General features: G+C 42.3%; 1 protein-coding gene across 1 annotated transcript in view; it reads right to left on the bottom strand.

Annotated features, from left to right (window-relative positions):
- The window catches only part of LOC141100450 (melanin-concentrating hormone receptor 1-like), a 55356-nt gene extending 46184 nt beyond the window's left edge, over positions 1–9172 (bottom strand). Inside the window, exons 1-2 of the mRNA XM_073588957.1 lie at positions 9062–9172; positions 7979–8640 (exon numbers count right to left, since the gene is read on the bottom strand). Coding sequence (XP_073445058.1) covers positions 7979–8337 — 359 coding nt within the window. The 5' untranslated portion in view covers positions 8338–8640; positions 9062–9172. The remainder of the gene's footprint in view (positions 1–7978; positions 8641–9061) is intronic.
- Between the last annotated feature and the right edge of the window lie 6373 nt (positions 9173–15545).

The following is a 15545-nucleotide window of genomic DNA, read 5'->3' as shown; positions in this document are numbered from 1 at the left end:
TATTATTAAAGGGGTTCTCCAGGCCAATTATATGTTAGGTCATCAATGTCAGATAGGTGAGGATTGCTAGCAGTTACAACGGATGGGGATGGATGTAAATGTTGAATGGATGTAGAATGTAGCAGTCGCTACACACCACTGCTGATCAGCTTCTATGCTGATCTGCAGCTCTTGGTCAGGGATTAAGTTGTGGAGAAGAGTAAAGTAGGGTTAGGTTATAAAAAATATATAGTGAAAAAAATATTCAGCTCACCTGTTGTGTGCAAGGTCAAAAAACTCAAAGCAGAAAAAAAAAGAGACCAGCACTCACTTCATCCATAAAAGAAAGGTGGCTTTATTTCAATCCTTAATTGAAAACTCAGACTAGGAACGCATAGGCCTGAAACGCGTTACCTGAAATATTTTTTTTGTTTTCTTCTATGCCTTGCTGAGTAATGCTGTATGAATTGTATTATGGATTGCAGCTCCTTTCTTTTATGGATGAAGTGAGTGCTATCCTCTTTATGGACTATTATAAAAAAAATAGCCTAAGCTCTGAATATCTCATGGAGCAATTTTCAGTCCATCATTCAAAAATGGAAGGAGTATGGCACAATTGCAAACCTACCGAGACATGAACTTCCACCTAAACTGACATCCCAAGCAAGGAGAACACTAACCGGAAAAGCAGCCAAGAAGCCTATGGTCACTCTAGAGGAGCTGCAGAAATCTACAGCTCAGATGGGAGAATCTGTCCACAAGACAACTATTAGTCGTATACTCTACAGATCTGGCCTTTATGGAAGGGTGGCAAGAAAATAGCAATTTTTGAAAGCAAGCCATAAAAAGTCGCATTTGCAGTTTGCAAAAAAACATATAGGAGACATAGCTAGCATATGGAAGAAGGTGCTCTGGTCAGATAAGACCAATATATAAATTTTTGACTAAATACAAAATGCTATGTGTCATAAAAAACTAACACTGTACATCACCTTGAAAACACCAGCCCCACCATCAGTCATGGTGGAGGCAGCATTATGTGGGGATGCTTTTCTTCAGCATGGAGAGCAAAGCTGGTCATAGTTGATGGGCAGATGAATGGAGCTAAATACAAGGAAATCCTGGAGGAAAACATTTTAGAGGCTGCAAAACACTTGAGACTGAAGCGTAAGTTGACTTTCCATCAGGAAAGTTAGTTTGCAAAGAAGAATAGGCAAAAATGGCAGGTTCTAAATGTGCAAAGCTGGTAGACATACACCAAAAGACTTTTAGCAGTAATTGCCGTGAAAGGTAGTGTTACAAAGTATTGACTCAAGGGGGCTGAATACAAATGCATGTCACAATTTTCTGACTTATATTTTTTAAATATTTAGAAAAACATGCACTTTACTTGCTACTTTTGGTTGGTATATCACATAAAAAACATATAAAATATATTTAAGTTTGTGAAATGTGAAAAAATGTGGAACAGGTCACAGGATATGAATACTTTTTCAAGGTAATATAAATTGCCTATTGAACTCCAATAATAAGCACCATATAGCACTATTTTGAAATATTTACTATTTAGAAATATATAATTAAAGGCAGGGCCACCGTCAACACACAGCACACCCAGGCAAGTGTCGGGGCCCGTGAGTCAGGGGAGCATGGACCAGCACCCATGAGTGGGCCCCCCCCGCTTGCTCAGGGCCCTGGCACTAGCAATACTTACCTCTCCTTTTTCCTACGCAGCTCCAGTGTCTTCCCCGTTTTCTGGGTCTGTGACATCTAAGGGCAGAGGGTGCGATGATGTCACTATTGTGTGCCCCCACTCTGAGCAGTCACAGTGTAGAGAGCAGGAAGACACCGACACTGAGGAGTCCAGGCCTGCGGCCAGCGAGGAGAGGTGAGTATTTGATTTTTTTTTATGCATGGAGCAATATATGGGGCACATACTGTATGGAGCATTATATGGGGCCCATTCGGTTTGGAGAATTATATGATGTCCATTATTTTGTATGGAGCATTATGTGGGGCCCATTCTGTATGGAGCAATATATGGGGCTCATGCTGTATGGAACATTATATGTGGGGATGCTTTTCTTCAGCATGGAGAGCAAAGCTGGTCATAGTTGATGGGCAGATGAATGGAGCTAAATACAAGGAAATCCTGGAGGAAAACATTTTAGAGGCTGCAAAACACTTGAGACTGAAGCGTAAGTTGACCTTCCATCAGGAAAGTTAGTTTGCAAAGAAGAATAGGCGAAAATGGCAGGTTCTAAATGTGCAAAGCTGGTAGACATACACCAAAAGACTTTTAGCAGTAATTGCCGTGAAAGGTAGTGTTACAAAGTATTGACTCAAGGGGGCTGAATACAAATGCATGTCACAATTTTCAGACTTATATTTTTTAAATATTTAGAAAAACATGCACTTTACTTGCTACTTTTGGTTGGTATATCACATAAAAAACATATAAAATATATTTAAGTTTGTGAAATGTGAAAAAATGTGGAACAGGTCACAGGATATGAATACTTTTTCAAGGTACTATAAATTGCCTATTGAACTCCAATAATAAGCACCATATAGCACTATTTTGAAATATTTACTATTTAGAAATATATAATTAAAGGCAGGGCCACCGTCAACACACGGCACACCCAGGCAAGTGTCGGGGCCCGTGAGTCAGGGGAGCATGGACCAGCACCCATGAGTGGGCCCCCCCCGCTTGCTCAGGGCCCTGGCACTAGCAATACTTACCTCTTCTTTTTCCTACGCAGCTCCAGTGTCTTCCCCGTTTTCTGGGTCTGTGACATCTAAGGGCAGAGGGCACGATGATGTCACTATTGTGTGCCCCCACTCTGAGCAGTCACAGTGTAGAGAGCAGGAAGACACCGACACTGAGGAGTCCGGGCCTGCGGCCAGCGAGGAGAGGTGAGTATTTGATTTTTTTTTTATGCATGGAGCAATATATGGGGCACATACTGTATGGAGCATTATATGGGGCCCATTCGGTATGGAGAATTATATGATGTCCATTATTTTGTATGGAGCATTATATGGGGCCCATTCTGTATGAAACATTGTATGGGGCACATTATATGAGGCATTGGGGCTCATTATACTGTATGGACCATTATATGGGGCCCATTATTCTGTTACGAGCATTATATAGGGCACATTAGTCTGTATGAAGCATTATATGGGGCTCATTATACTGTATGGAGCAATATATGGGGCCCATTATATGGTATGGAGCATTATATGGGGCTCATTATACTGTATGGAGCAATATATGGGTTCATTATACTGTGTGGAACATTATATGTTGCTCATTATACTGTATGGAGCAATACTGTATGTTACGCCCCCGGGCTTCACTTACCCGGCGACGTGCTCTTCCCTGCGTGCCCCTGCTCTCTGGCGCGTCCCTGCGCCCGGCCTCCGGCTCCCCCGGTGGCAGGAGTCTGCGCACTGCCTCCCTCCAGGCGCGCAGCCCCCTGGGTAACATGACGCGCTGGCCCCGCCTCCAACATGGCGGCGCCCAGCGCTACTTATGTCCGGCGTCTGGACAGGTAAGACGCCTGTTCTTCTAACACGGTTTCACTGTCTTTGCAGCACGCTCCTTGTCCCAGGCCCTATTATCCTGCCTCTGTTTGTGCTCTTGCTCCTTGCACCCTTACTCTTGCCTCTACCTTCTCTGCCTCCGTCAGTCCCTCCTCTGCTCCCCTGCTGTACTGTGTTCCTCAGTTGCTCCTACTCGGCCCTGCTCCTCACATCCTTCCGCTTTTTGTGTCTTCTTTTGCAGCTTCCAGCCTCCCGCACCCACTACGCTCTGGTCCTGCGCTCTGCCTGATCCCTACGCTCTCTGTGCTCTCCTGTGCTCTCTGTACGGATACGCCTGTGCCTCCACTCCTGCCTAGCCCTAGTCGCCCCTTTGGTTCTGGCTGTCGCGGTTCCATCCCCTGGGGGTCTGCCCCTAACACTCCCTGTATAGGGGGTGGTCCTCACCTGGGGGCTCTGGAGCCGTGACCCAGAGGGTCCACTTCCGGGTTGCATCTCCATACCTTCCCACTACAGCAACTGTAACACTGTATATGGGGTTCATATTGTATGGAGTAACATATGGGGCCCATTATACTGTATGGAAGACTATATAGGAATTTGATTTTTGTAAGGGGTACACTGTTGAGGACAGTTTCTACTGGTGGGGTACATTTATCAATATCTCATTTACCTCTAATACTACAAGTACTGAAACCCTGAAACCTCTGACCCTTCGATCACCTGAATCCCCTCTGCTGTATGGTATTGTAGAATTTACAATAGATATCACTCCTGTAATGTAAGAAGTACCGTAAGTGAAATCTTTGGCATTGTACTATACCTAGATTTCTCTGCCGTAACTGTGCATCATGAATCGTGGTATGTGTTACAGGGGCCCAATGAGACATTTTCTCCCGGGGCCTTGTAGCATAAGAGCTACATACTCTTTGGTAGATACAGAATGTTATATAACACATGTGACTTTGTAGATTGGGTCCTGTTTATTGTGGATGTGAGCTGAGTGACACATTTTCTTTGGTACACTTCACATACATCATTTTTATATTCAATCAAAATTTTCTCTGGATTTTTTTCTAAAATGTTGCTAAGTGTGCAGATATATTCTACATCTTCAAACTAAGGTCTGAAAAACATGATTGTAATGATTATGTAATGAAAATATGTAAACAGCAGATTCCTTAAAATGCCTTTCATTTATCATATTTATTTATGTTGGTTATATAGAGTCTATATAGATAACATGGCAATAAAGATATTTTCATGATCCTCATTGGTCCCTGACCTCAGTGTGACTAATTATAACATATATTGTAGATTTACATTTCTAGAGATAGGAATCTTTATATATTTTTGGGGGGAAAGGGGAAGCCAATTAAACTAGCAACATATTTTGGGGGGTAAATGTGGGAGAGAACCAGCCAGTCCAAGAGAAACTAATGCAACAAGGATGAAGGAAATTATACAGCAGTGTAGCTGTACATCCAGCTCTGCTGTGAGATATACACTTACTCAAAAGTAGCAGCATGGTTTGGGGTGCTTCTGTGCCTTTCTCTCCCACACTCCACTCCTCCCATCTGTTGCACAAAATTAAGAAAAGCACAGTGACCCAGTGGTTAGGGGTTTTAGCTTCCAATCTAACCAAGGATAACATCTGCATAGAGCTTGTATATTCTCCCCCAGAGCTGGATTCACAGTTACACTGCTGTATAATAGCCTTCATTCTGTTGCTCTGGGAGTATGTACCCAATTTACATCCAAGCAGCAATTTTGTGACTCTGGTATATTTAGTGCCATTTTTAACTACAAATTCCTTTAATCGCAAAAACGCTTTTGTTACATGTACCCCTGAATGTCATGCACACAACAGCTGTTATCTGCACAGCTGGATCTAGGACAAAGCCTCATGTTAAGTTTAATTTACTCTCCCTATAAAAAAAGGACCTGACTACTTATAGCTGTCACCATTAAAGTGTCATACAAAGTCTTTACTAGTAGATTGTTTTTCATGATTGTGTGATTTTTTTCATAGATTACCCCGTTATTAATGGCAAACCCTCCCACTTTCTTCCAGTTTCTAGGGCAACTCTGAGTATCACTGTCTTTTTCCTAATACCTTGTACAAAAGTAGGTTTATTGCCACTCTGCACTTAAAGGGCATTGCCTCCTCCTTCTTTTCCAAGTAAAATAAATGTACCCAACACATTCCAAATAATAATTATGCCGTGACTCAATAAGCAGCAAAGTCTTCGAATTGTCCTATGAGATCTATTTCTGGGGTCCATTCTTTGGAAGAAGAACAGAAAACAATCAACCAGCCTAAATGTCTTGGTGACTGCTATAATTTGCCCCGATTTTATGTATGTCGCCCAACGATGTCTGTTCCGTGCTACACAATCTTATCTAAAATGGCTTGAGTCGCTTCCGTGTCATCAGTCAAGACTTGATATTTCTCCAATATCGAAAAGATGACTGTTTTCAGCTTTTAGGATGTTGGACGAACATCACAAGAACAGCCAGATACAAAAGGACACAAAGCCTTAGCCGTAGCAGACTGTTTCTCGCTTCTGTCATAAGATATATATTGCCACAAAGCTCTCTTGAGCTGATTAAAATGTTGCCGAAAAGAGGATTTCATTATTAAGTGGCCATCTTCTATTAAGTTATTCGCAGTGATAGTCAGCCATGTCTAAGTACGCACACAAATGAGACCGATGTCAGTCAAACACGCGATTGGTAGACAGCGATCTCTCCTAAGAGTGCTTTCACATTGCATTCTGTGTCCCCTTTGGGGCATACGACCAAAATCCTCCTGCAAAACGGGGTCTGGGCGCCTTTCCTGACGAAGCCATATACTGTAATGGTTAAGGCAGAGCGAACGGGCATTCTGCCGCTCTTCATTTTCGAGAGTGTGCGTCTACAGGAGGCAGACACTTAGCCATAGTAGACTGCGTCTGAGTGTCCACCTCCTGTAGGCGTAGACTCCTGAAAAAAGTGCACAGCAGAGCTCACATTCGCTTTGCCGTCACCATTAGAGTCTATGGCCCCGTTTTGCTGGGGATTCCGGACATATGCTCTGACGGGGACACAGAACGCAATGTGAAATCACCCTAAGTCCACTATACATGTAGATGTTCAGCCTGTCCGAGCATTCATGTGTTTTCAATAGAGAGAAGGAAGGAAACCGCTGATGTCTGCTCATCTCCTTCCCCATAAGCAACTGCTGGTCAACAACTCTAGTTTTAGATCAGTATTTTTGATCAGTATTTCATCAGTATTTGTATGCCAAAACCAGGAGTGTCTCCAAAACACAGATCTTTTAATTCTAGGTTTTTCTATGTAAGCTCCACTTCTGGTTTTGGCCTACAAACACTGATGTAAAATACTGACCAAATAATGACGTGTGAATGAGACCTTTAGTAATATCTGCCCTTAGGTAAATTTGGATAACAACCAATGTGGCTACAATTGAAACCCTCATCGGGATGGTCACCCTGTTTTCCGGTGTTCCTAGGTGGCATATCCTCCTACAGTGTGGAACTGGCCTAAAATCTACCAAAACATGATATTAAGTGTCTGTGTGTTACCCACTGATTTTGATGCACAATTTTACAGCATATTTATCTTATTGCATTGGAATGAAGTATGTCTGTAGAGAAAATCAGCAGCATTTCTAGAACGTGTAGGGATTGCTGCAGTTATAAAATCAGCATGTCTACAATCCATGGAGACTTTTACAATGTGAGTGAAGGAGTCTCACCCACAATATCAGCCTCCGAGAGCAGCGGTGGAAACTTAGCACTAGACTTGGGGATAGTCTTTTTTTAATACAAACTGCAGAAGGCGTGAAGGGTTTTTCCAGAAACTGGAAAACCACTTTAAGGCCCCATCTAAATTAGATAAAGGTTGGCCAAACCCGGCAAACTTTGGCAAATTCAGCTGACCATGTAAAGAGCATGAGAGCCTTCCAACTGTACCCCAATAGGGTATATCAGGAGACATAAGTATTGATCAGTTAGGAGATAACCTTTTAGTTCAGAGAGGAGATAAGCTGTTGCCAAATGATTCTGGCGGCTGCTCTTTCATAAGGAACATAGAAGCTAAGTCTTCTTGTGTATCGTGGAGTCTGGAGAGATAGGTGTCAGTCAAACAGTCAAACAATCGTTCATTTGACAGCTAACTAATGCCTATGGCCAGCGTTACATTGCATTGTACTTTAATGCCAAGTTTTTGTCTAGATTTTGCAACCAAAATTTTGCAAAAAATTAATGCTGCATGATTCCACCCTCACATGCCCAAAAAACCATATCGTTGCAGATTTAACTTTCAGGATTCAGGTCACTATAGGCATTTTTAACCAATGTCCCAGAAACAGAAGAAGACGATAAGGCAAAGTCTTACAGGTGAAAATAAAGTAAAAGAAATACCCACAGCATCAAAGACTTATTACCTGTCAACGCAGAGGGCAGTAATAATGCCCACACCAGTGATTTGATTGTTTAAGTCCAAGGCGGTCACAGCACGACACAGGATATCTCCAAAGACCCAGCCTCTATCATGGAGCAGCTGATGGATAAGTAATGGCATGCCAAGTAAAGAGAGGAGGTCGGCCAACGCCAGGTTCACCACATACAGGTCAGATACCAAGGTGTGTCTACAACTGAGAAGTACGGCTAAGACCAGTCCATTGCACAAGACTCCACAACCACAGATCATCCCATAGACTACTCCCCACCCAGGACCACGTACGGACAACACACCAGAGGCAGGGGGCAGAGTTGTTGGCATGAGAGGCAAGGATGGTGTCATGCTGCTACAGTGGTGTGTCCAGGGGTCAAGACGAGGATGTTGGAGCTTGTCCTGATCCCTCTTAGATTGTCATTGTCCATCCCAAAGAGGAGATTTGAAGAGATGGGCCTTCGCTGTAATAATTCTTAATATCTTGTAGGTGAAGAGCCCAGTTTGGCCGAGAGGTTATAAGGATACATACATACAGAGCGAACCCCTCATTCTCACACATCCCACTATTTACTCTTCATACTCTAGGGGTGAACTCATTCACTTGTATCTGGCTCCTTTTCACCATTTCTCACTTTTCCTCCAGATCGAAAGCTGAAATAAAAAAAGGACAGAAGGGTAGTTAATCCCAACCCTCCCACGCGTGGATCAGTCACCTGTAGGAGTCTGGGCCAGCAGTGGCTACATACAATATATACCCCATATACATGCATTGCCACCCTATCTATACCCACTGCCAGCTCTGTAGCACCGCATACATCCTACAACTCCAGGCACTGCAGCTGCACTGCATTAGCAAATGCCATTCACTCTGCAGCACAGAAATATGCTGATATATATAGTATGCCTCTCGCAACCCATCCGTACAGAGCCTGGCACGATATGTATATGGCATCCATATATTTCATACCACTCCACGTTTTACAATGCCATAGACACATTATAAGCACAAATGTACTACCTCAATCATCCCATATAGAAATCCATAGGCGACATCTCCAAGCCAGCAGCTTACCTCCCCCAGCTGTGTCTGACAGCTGCTGTATGTCTGCGCCTGCATGCAAGTATGTGACACCCAGACTAGATCCCTGCTACCAGTACCTGGGACTTGTTGCTTGGAAGTGCATGAAAAATAGCAAGAAATGAGAAGGCTTGATAGGTAAGGACTGTACATACTAATCTACTTAAATCTGTCCCTGAGTGTTTTTTCCCTCCCTCTTCTAATAAACCCAGGTCTCTTTCCTGCCTTTTCTACAGCTGCTCTCTTGTATTCTGTTCATTGTGTTCTGTCTCTCCTCCCCCTGCTTTCTGGTGGTACTTGTCCATTTTCTGCTTCCGATCACTTCTTCTGCCCCCTCTGTATAGACCGGCTCACATTGCCTCTTTCATTCCCTCCCTTTATTTTTCCTTTTAGTCACCCTCATTCATTTCCCCCTTCATTCTCATATTCTGTCACCCCTCCTCTCTATCCATTAGTCTCTCATTATTGCACTCTCATCCTGCACTCTCATTGTGATAGTTCTCTGTATTCGAGCCCTCCGCTCTTTTTGAGTCTCTTATTCTTTTTCAATTTTCTGCCTTCATATTTTTATTATTCCACTTTTCCCATCTCCTTTCTATTAACCCTCTTCTACTCCTCGCCCACATCTCTTTTTTTTCCGGTTTATCTCTTCCTTTCTCTTTGTTGCTATCTATACTTTACATTTCATTTCCATGTTCTCTATTTTTACATCCCACCCATAACATATTTATCCTTTTCCATTCTTCTTTTTACTCTTCTCCCTCGCTCTTGTTCTTTTTTATTAACCCATATTTTGCGTTGCTTCTCATCTCACTCCAAATAGCTTAGGCCGGTTTCACATTTGCGTTAAAGGCTGCAGCTAAGCCCCGCCCCCTGCTGCGCCTCCGGGCGCATGACGCTGCATGCGTCATGCATCCCCTATCTTTATCACTGAGGACACAGGCCGTGCGCAGTATGCGTTTTGGCGGCGCCTGCGTCCTTTTGACAGTGCGCCGACCAGCGCCAAACGCAACCTGTTGCAATTTGGTTGCGCTCGGCGCACCGTCAAAAGGACGCAGGCGCCGCCAAACGCATACTGTCATTCAGACTGGGGTGACTAGGGCCCAGAGGTGGAATTTACTCCAGGGGTCCACCCTACTTCTTCTGTACATGTTCATATTTAAGCTCTGTGTACGTGAGAATTTTATCAGGCACTACAGTGTGCAAAACAGAACAGTTTTATCCATTGTACTACATCAAAGTGCATTTTCCTCTAAAGAGGTTGGGGATAAATTTGGAAATGATCCCTTATGTCCGGGACAGGAGATAACTCCCCAATCCCTGGAGGCATGATCCCTTGAGATGCGCATCTGCTCCATTCTGAGAGGCTCTTTAGAACCCTAATCATATGAAACGCAATCTAGAAGAGGAAATGAGGAGACCAGTGGGGCAAATGGGGTAAAGGCCCGCTGAACATCAGAAGTCCAGTATTTAAGTTCATGATTACTGTATTTTTTGGACTATAAGACGCACAGGACAATAAGACCAGGGCCGCCATCAGGGCATTACTGCCTTGACTGGCATATGGGGCCCAATCAGCAGAGGAGGCCCGCATCGGGCCCCGTCACCCATGGGCGTACCCAGGATCAAAACTAGGGGGGGACAAGCCATGGTCGGGCACACGGCCATTTCACAACTAGTCACACCCATATCCACGCCCCAACAGCACCCATTTTGCACTGCTGATCACACTGACTGGTACTGAGGGCACAGTGGCTGGCATTATGCGCACAGTGGCTGGTACTGAGGAAAAGAAAGAAAGAACATAGAGAAAGAAAGAACAGAGAGAAATAAAGAAAGGAGAGACAAAGAGATAGAAAGAACAGAGAGAGAGAAAGGAAGAACAGAGAGAGCGAAAGAAAGAAGGAACAGAGAGCGAAAGGAAGAACAGAGAGAGAAAGAAAGAAAGAGGGGAAGGAAAGAAAGAACAGAGAGAGAAAGAAAGAAAGAACAGGGAGAGAGAAAAAGAAAGAACAGAGAAAGAGAAATAACAGAGAGAAAGAAAGAACAGAGAAAGAGGGGAAAGAAAGGAAGAAAGAACAGAGAGACAAAGAAAACAGAGAGAGAAAGAAAGAACAGAGAGAAAGAAGAAAGAACAGAGAGAGAAAGAGGGGAAAGAAAGAAAGAAAGAACAGAGAGAGAAAGAAAGAACAGAGAGAGAAAGAAAGCACAAAGAGAAAGAAAGAACAGAGAGAGAAAGAAAGAGAGCAGAGAGCGAGAGAAAGAAAAAAGATTAGAGAGGGAAAGAAAGAACAGAGAGAAAGAAACAGAGAAAGAAAGATTCTAGAGAGAGAAAGAAGAAAAAACAGAGAGAGAAAGAAGAAAGAACAGAGAGAGTGAAAGAAAGAGGGGAAAGAATGAAAGAAAGAGGGGAAAGAAAGAACAGAGAGAGAAAAAAAGAACATAGAGAGAAAGAACGAACAAAGAGAAAGAAAAAACAGAGAGAGAACGAAAGACCAGAGAGAGAGAGAGAGAGAAAGAAAAAAGAAAGATTAGAGAGGGAAGAAAGAACAGAGAGAGAAAGAAACAGAAAGAAAGAAAGATTCTATAAAGATACTATAGCAGCCCGGCTCCCATTGTAGCGCCCACCTGAGCCTCCCGATGCAGGACATATCATGATCCGCTCACATGGCCGGCATCCCCGATTCCAAGGGGATCCTGCTGTCTGTGCGCTGTTGGAGGAGGATACGGTGATGGATCTTGTATTGTAAGGGTTCCAATGGATTGTGATGAATAAGAAAATGCTCACACAAGAATTGAATTTACTAAATTGATTTACTTAATAAATGATAAGATTAAATAATAAACAATATAAAACTATAAATACAAATGCATTAATCAGAAACAAGCATTATTCATACGTTACATTATTCAGATAGACGTTGACCAGTCATCCTCCATGAGCCAAGAGAGAGAGAACATGTGTCCTAGTTCTTTTAAAATGTCCAGCTAAAAGGTGTGTCCAGCCCCACCATATGGGGAATGATGTCACAAGTCTATTGTCCATTGGCTATAAACACATCCCCTCAATACCTGTTTTAACCAGTACATAATACAGGAAGCTGGAGGAAAGGGGCCTCATGTGTGCCACATGGCAGAAATATAGCAAGCTGGAGGAGGGGCTTCGGAGGAATGTTTACCCACCCAATCTAATTATGGCAATGAAGGTCCTTTGTTGGTAGATAAGTGTAAGCCAGTTATTTGCTCTGCTTGGACAATTTGACCATCTGGTTGAAACAAGTTTCAATGACCTTCTTGGAAGGTTCAAAGAGCTGATTGAAACTATATCAATAGTTGGTATTAATTAATTGGAGTGTTGAAACCATTAAAAATAACTCATAGTATACATTCCACCCCTTGGTTTCAATTACTTTAATTAATTAACCTGCCACTAAACTATACCATTTTTCATTATTTGCATTGCTCATTTATATATATATTTTATTTTTTTGCTACCAATAGAAAACCGCTTTGGTAAAAAATAACATCCTGGGCTTAAAACAGAAAAAAATCAAAACTAAAACAACATTGGACCAACAGGTAATGAAATATCAAATGTCTGTAGAAATCTTCTTTCTTCGGACCTTCTTTACCGCAATTTTTAAATGGGTCTCTGTTGCAGGGTAAGCACGGGGATTATTATGCCCTCATCACTTTTGGGTGACTTCACTACTTTCCCTGGTTAGCAAAAGAACAGACAATCTGTCCTTGCCCTTCATGACATTAACCCCTCGTTTCTCCAAAGCAATGGGTGAGGGAAGTGCAGGTGTCCATGGCTGAGCATAAGAGTACCTTTCATCTTCTATTGCTGCAGCTGTTCAGGGCCTCACTTTATATGCCATTTGCATCAGCTGGCAGTCATGAGGATTCACTGTTGTGAGTTCATTTTCCCCTTCACTACTGAGGCCCGAGGAACTCCCTCTTCTGGTGAAGAAAGGTAGTGAGCCTTATTGTCAAACACCTGGGGCTGATGATGATGACTGGCTGAGTGGAGTTAATGACTGGATATAAGGCTGCCGACGCCCTTCTGGCCTGCGGGTGATTTCTCTGTGGACTTCTAGGAAACCAGTCTGATTCCTGCTCATCTAAAGCTAAGATTTCTGCTTTGCCTTTTTGCATTAGTGTTTTGTTTTCCTTGCTTTTCTGGATTCTGCCATTCCCTGCTGGGGTGAGCTGAATCTCCTTTTGCCTGTTGCTCTGTCTTCAGAATATTCCTGAGTACTGACATAGCTTTTTTGAAGCCTAGCATCTTCAGGGCCTTTTTTACTGTCAGTTGTTGGCTCTTATTTTCATAGGGTTTTTCACGGATTGCAGACAGCAGCCTTCCTGTCCTTTCCTATCTAAGCTAGCTGGGGCCCCATCTTTGCTCAGTCTATCTTTCTGTCTGTGTTTTGTTCTTTCTTCTTGCTTCACCGTCATTATATGTTGGGGGCTGCCTTTTGCTTTGGGGTCTGCTCTGGGGCAGTTTAGATTTCCCTTTCTGTCTTTAGGCTATGTAGTCCTCTGGCTGTGATCGAGGGGCCTAGGGCATCATAGGAGCCCCCCACGGCTACTGCTAGTTGTGTTGATAGGTTCAGGGGTCTGCAATCCGATAGCTGCCAACTTCTCTGGTTTTCTGGACTTAGCTAGCATTTCTATTTTTGCCTCCTACGGTGACTCAATCATAACAATTCACCCTGGTTGACGGTTCAGCATCATCTGGGCTCAGTCTCAGTGCTCAATTGGACATCTTCAGTCTACACACAAGACACAGCCTGCACTGAGGGAAAGTGAAGTTCACAATCATACTTGAAAGTTCCAAAGTCTTGGCAGAGCTAACTCAGTCCAAAGCAACAGTCCAAAATAACTCAGTCCTGGTGGCTTGTTTTCCACCCCTTGATCAAATGAATCAAACAAAATTACCGTAGGTTTGTTGGTCCAAATTAATTGTGCCCAGAATGACCTTTGACATTTTCTACTGTAGCAAATATTTCTACTCTAGATAATAATACTACATAAAATATATATCATGTGTGTATGGACTTACACACTGATCAAACACATCAAATTCATGTCAATCACATTTTCATAAGAACGATGATCATAATTACCAGTACAATCATGTTCATGGAGATCACAAAATAATGTTACTACTAATCAGAATCAATACAATTACATGTTAAGGAAAACCGAACCCAAACCAATTTGCTATTAACCCAATTCTAGCAAATTATTATTTTTACATAATATACACATTACATCAACACACACACTCTGGCTTAACCTAATGCACTCATTCAGTAAACAGGAGAGATTCTCACTTACTTATAGACAAACACACACTTTGGGTACCCACACATATGCATTGCATGACTCAGGTGTAGGTGAACAAAGCTATATCAAGACATTAACAAACTTAGCATTCATTGAAATCATTTAACAAATATATATTCCTCAAAACCCAATTTGCACGGGAGCTCCCAAAAAAATAAAAAAATGTTAAAACTCAAAAAATAAGTCATAAAATATCATCTTATATTAGGTAGATGGACTCCTTTTTCACTACTGCAGGAATGAACAATTTACTGTGCACTGTATTTACATGTTAATTAAATGGCCAAGGTTTATTCTTTCACTCCTGCAAACAAAAGGTTAATTACACCCCCCACCCCCCAATCCAACATGTAATGGACTGAAAAAAAAGAGAAATAACAATTCCTTTAAAAACCAAGAATGCTAAACACAGTACACTTAAAATTCAGAAAATGAGCTCATAAAAAATATACCAAATAAAAAAGTAAAAATAAAAATACCACGTGGATTTTTTCTTTGGCTGTGAACCAATTTTAATCAAGGGATATCCATGACAAATACACAAAGCACATACAGTGAGAATACAACACTTAGTACAAATAAGTCATCTATTATCTTGTCAACCCCCCAGTATATTATCAGTCATCTAACTTTAGGTCAGTCTTACATTCATTGTCTGTACTGTCACACCCTTTTTTCCTTGTATGTTCCTCTCATGGCTCCCACATACAGAATCATCTTATATCTGCTGTGGTCTTTTGCCTTTTAAAACATCAAGGTCTATTACAAACCCTCAGGTGAGGAATGCACATTTATGCATCACCAAGACCAAACCCAATTCATATATATCAGCCAGCGCATACTTCATAGTATGCTCACAGGAATATTTCTCATCATATATCAGCCAGCGCATGCGTCATAGTATGCTCACAGGAGTATTTCTCTAAGAAACTCTAGAATGAAAACAAACATCATTAGACATCAAAAAATGGCAAAACTGTTCAAACAACAATTTTCAGGGATATTCAAGAACTTTTATAATTAGTCCATGAGGGAATCTTGGCAGGGGGTGTAGTATGCCATGGTATTGGAAGAGTGCAAGGGGCGGTTACAGTGGGGGCTTTGCATGCCTCCATCAGGTGTCCCA

The sequence above is a fragment of the Dendrobates tinctorius genome, unplaced genomic scaffold (assembly GCF_039654945.1).
Source record: "Dendrobates tinctorius isolate UK_male_01 unplaced genomic scaffold, ASM3965494v1 ptg000104l, whole genome shotgun sequence".
Lineage (NCBI taxonomy): Eukaryota > Metazoa > Chordata > Amphibia > Anura > Dendrobatidae > Dendrobates > Dendrobates tinctorius.
Note: the sequence above shows the minus strand (reverse complement) of the source record. Positions and strands in the feature narration are given on the sequence as shown.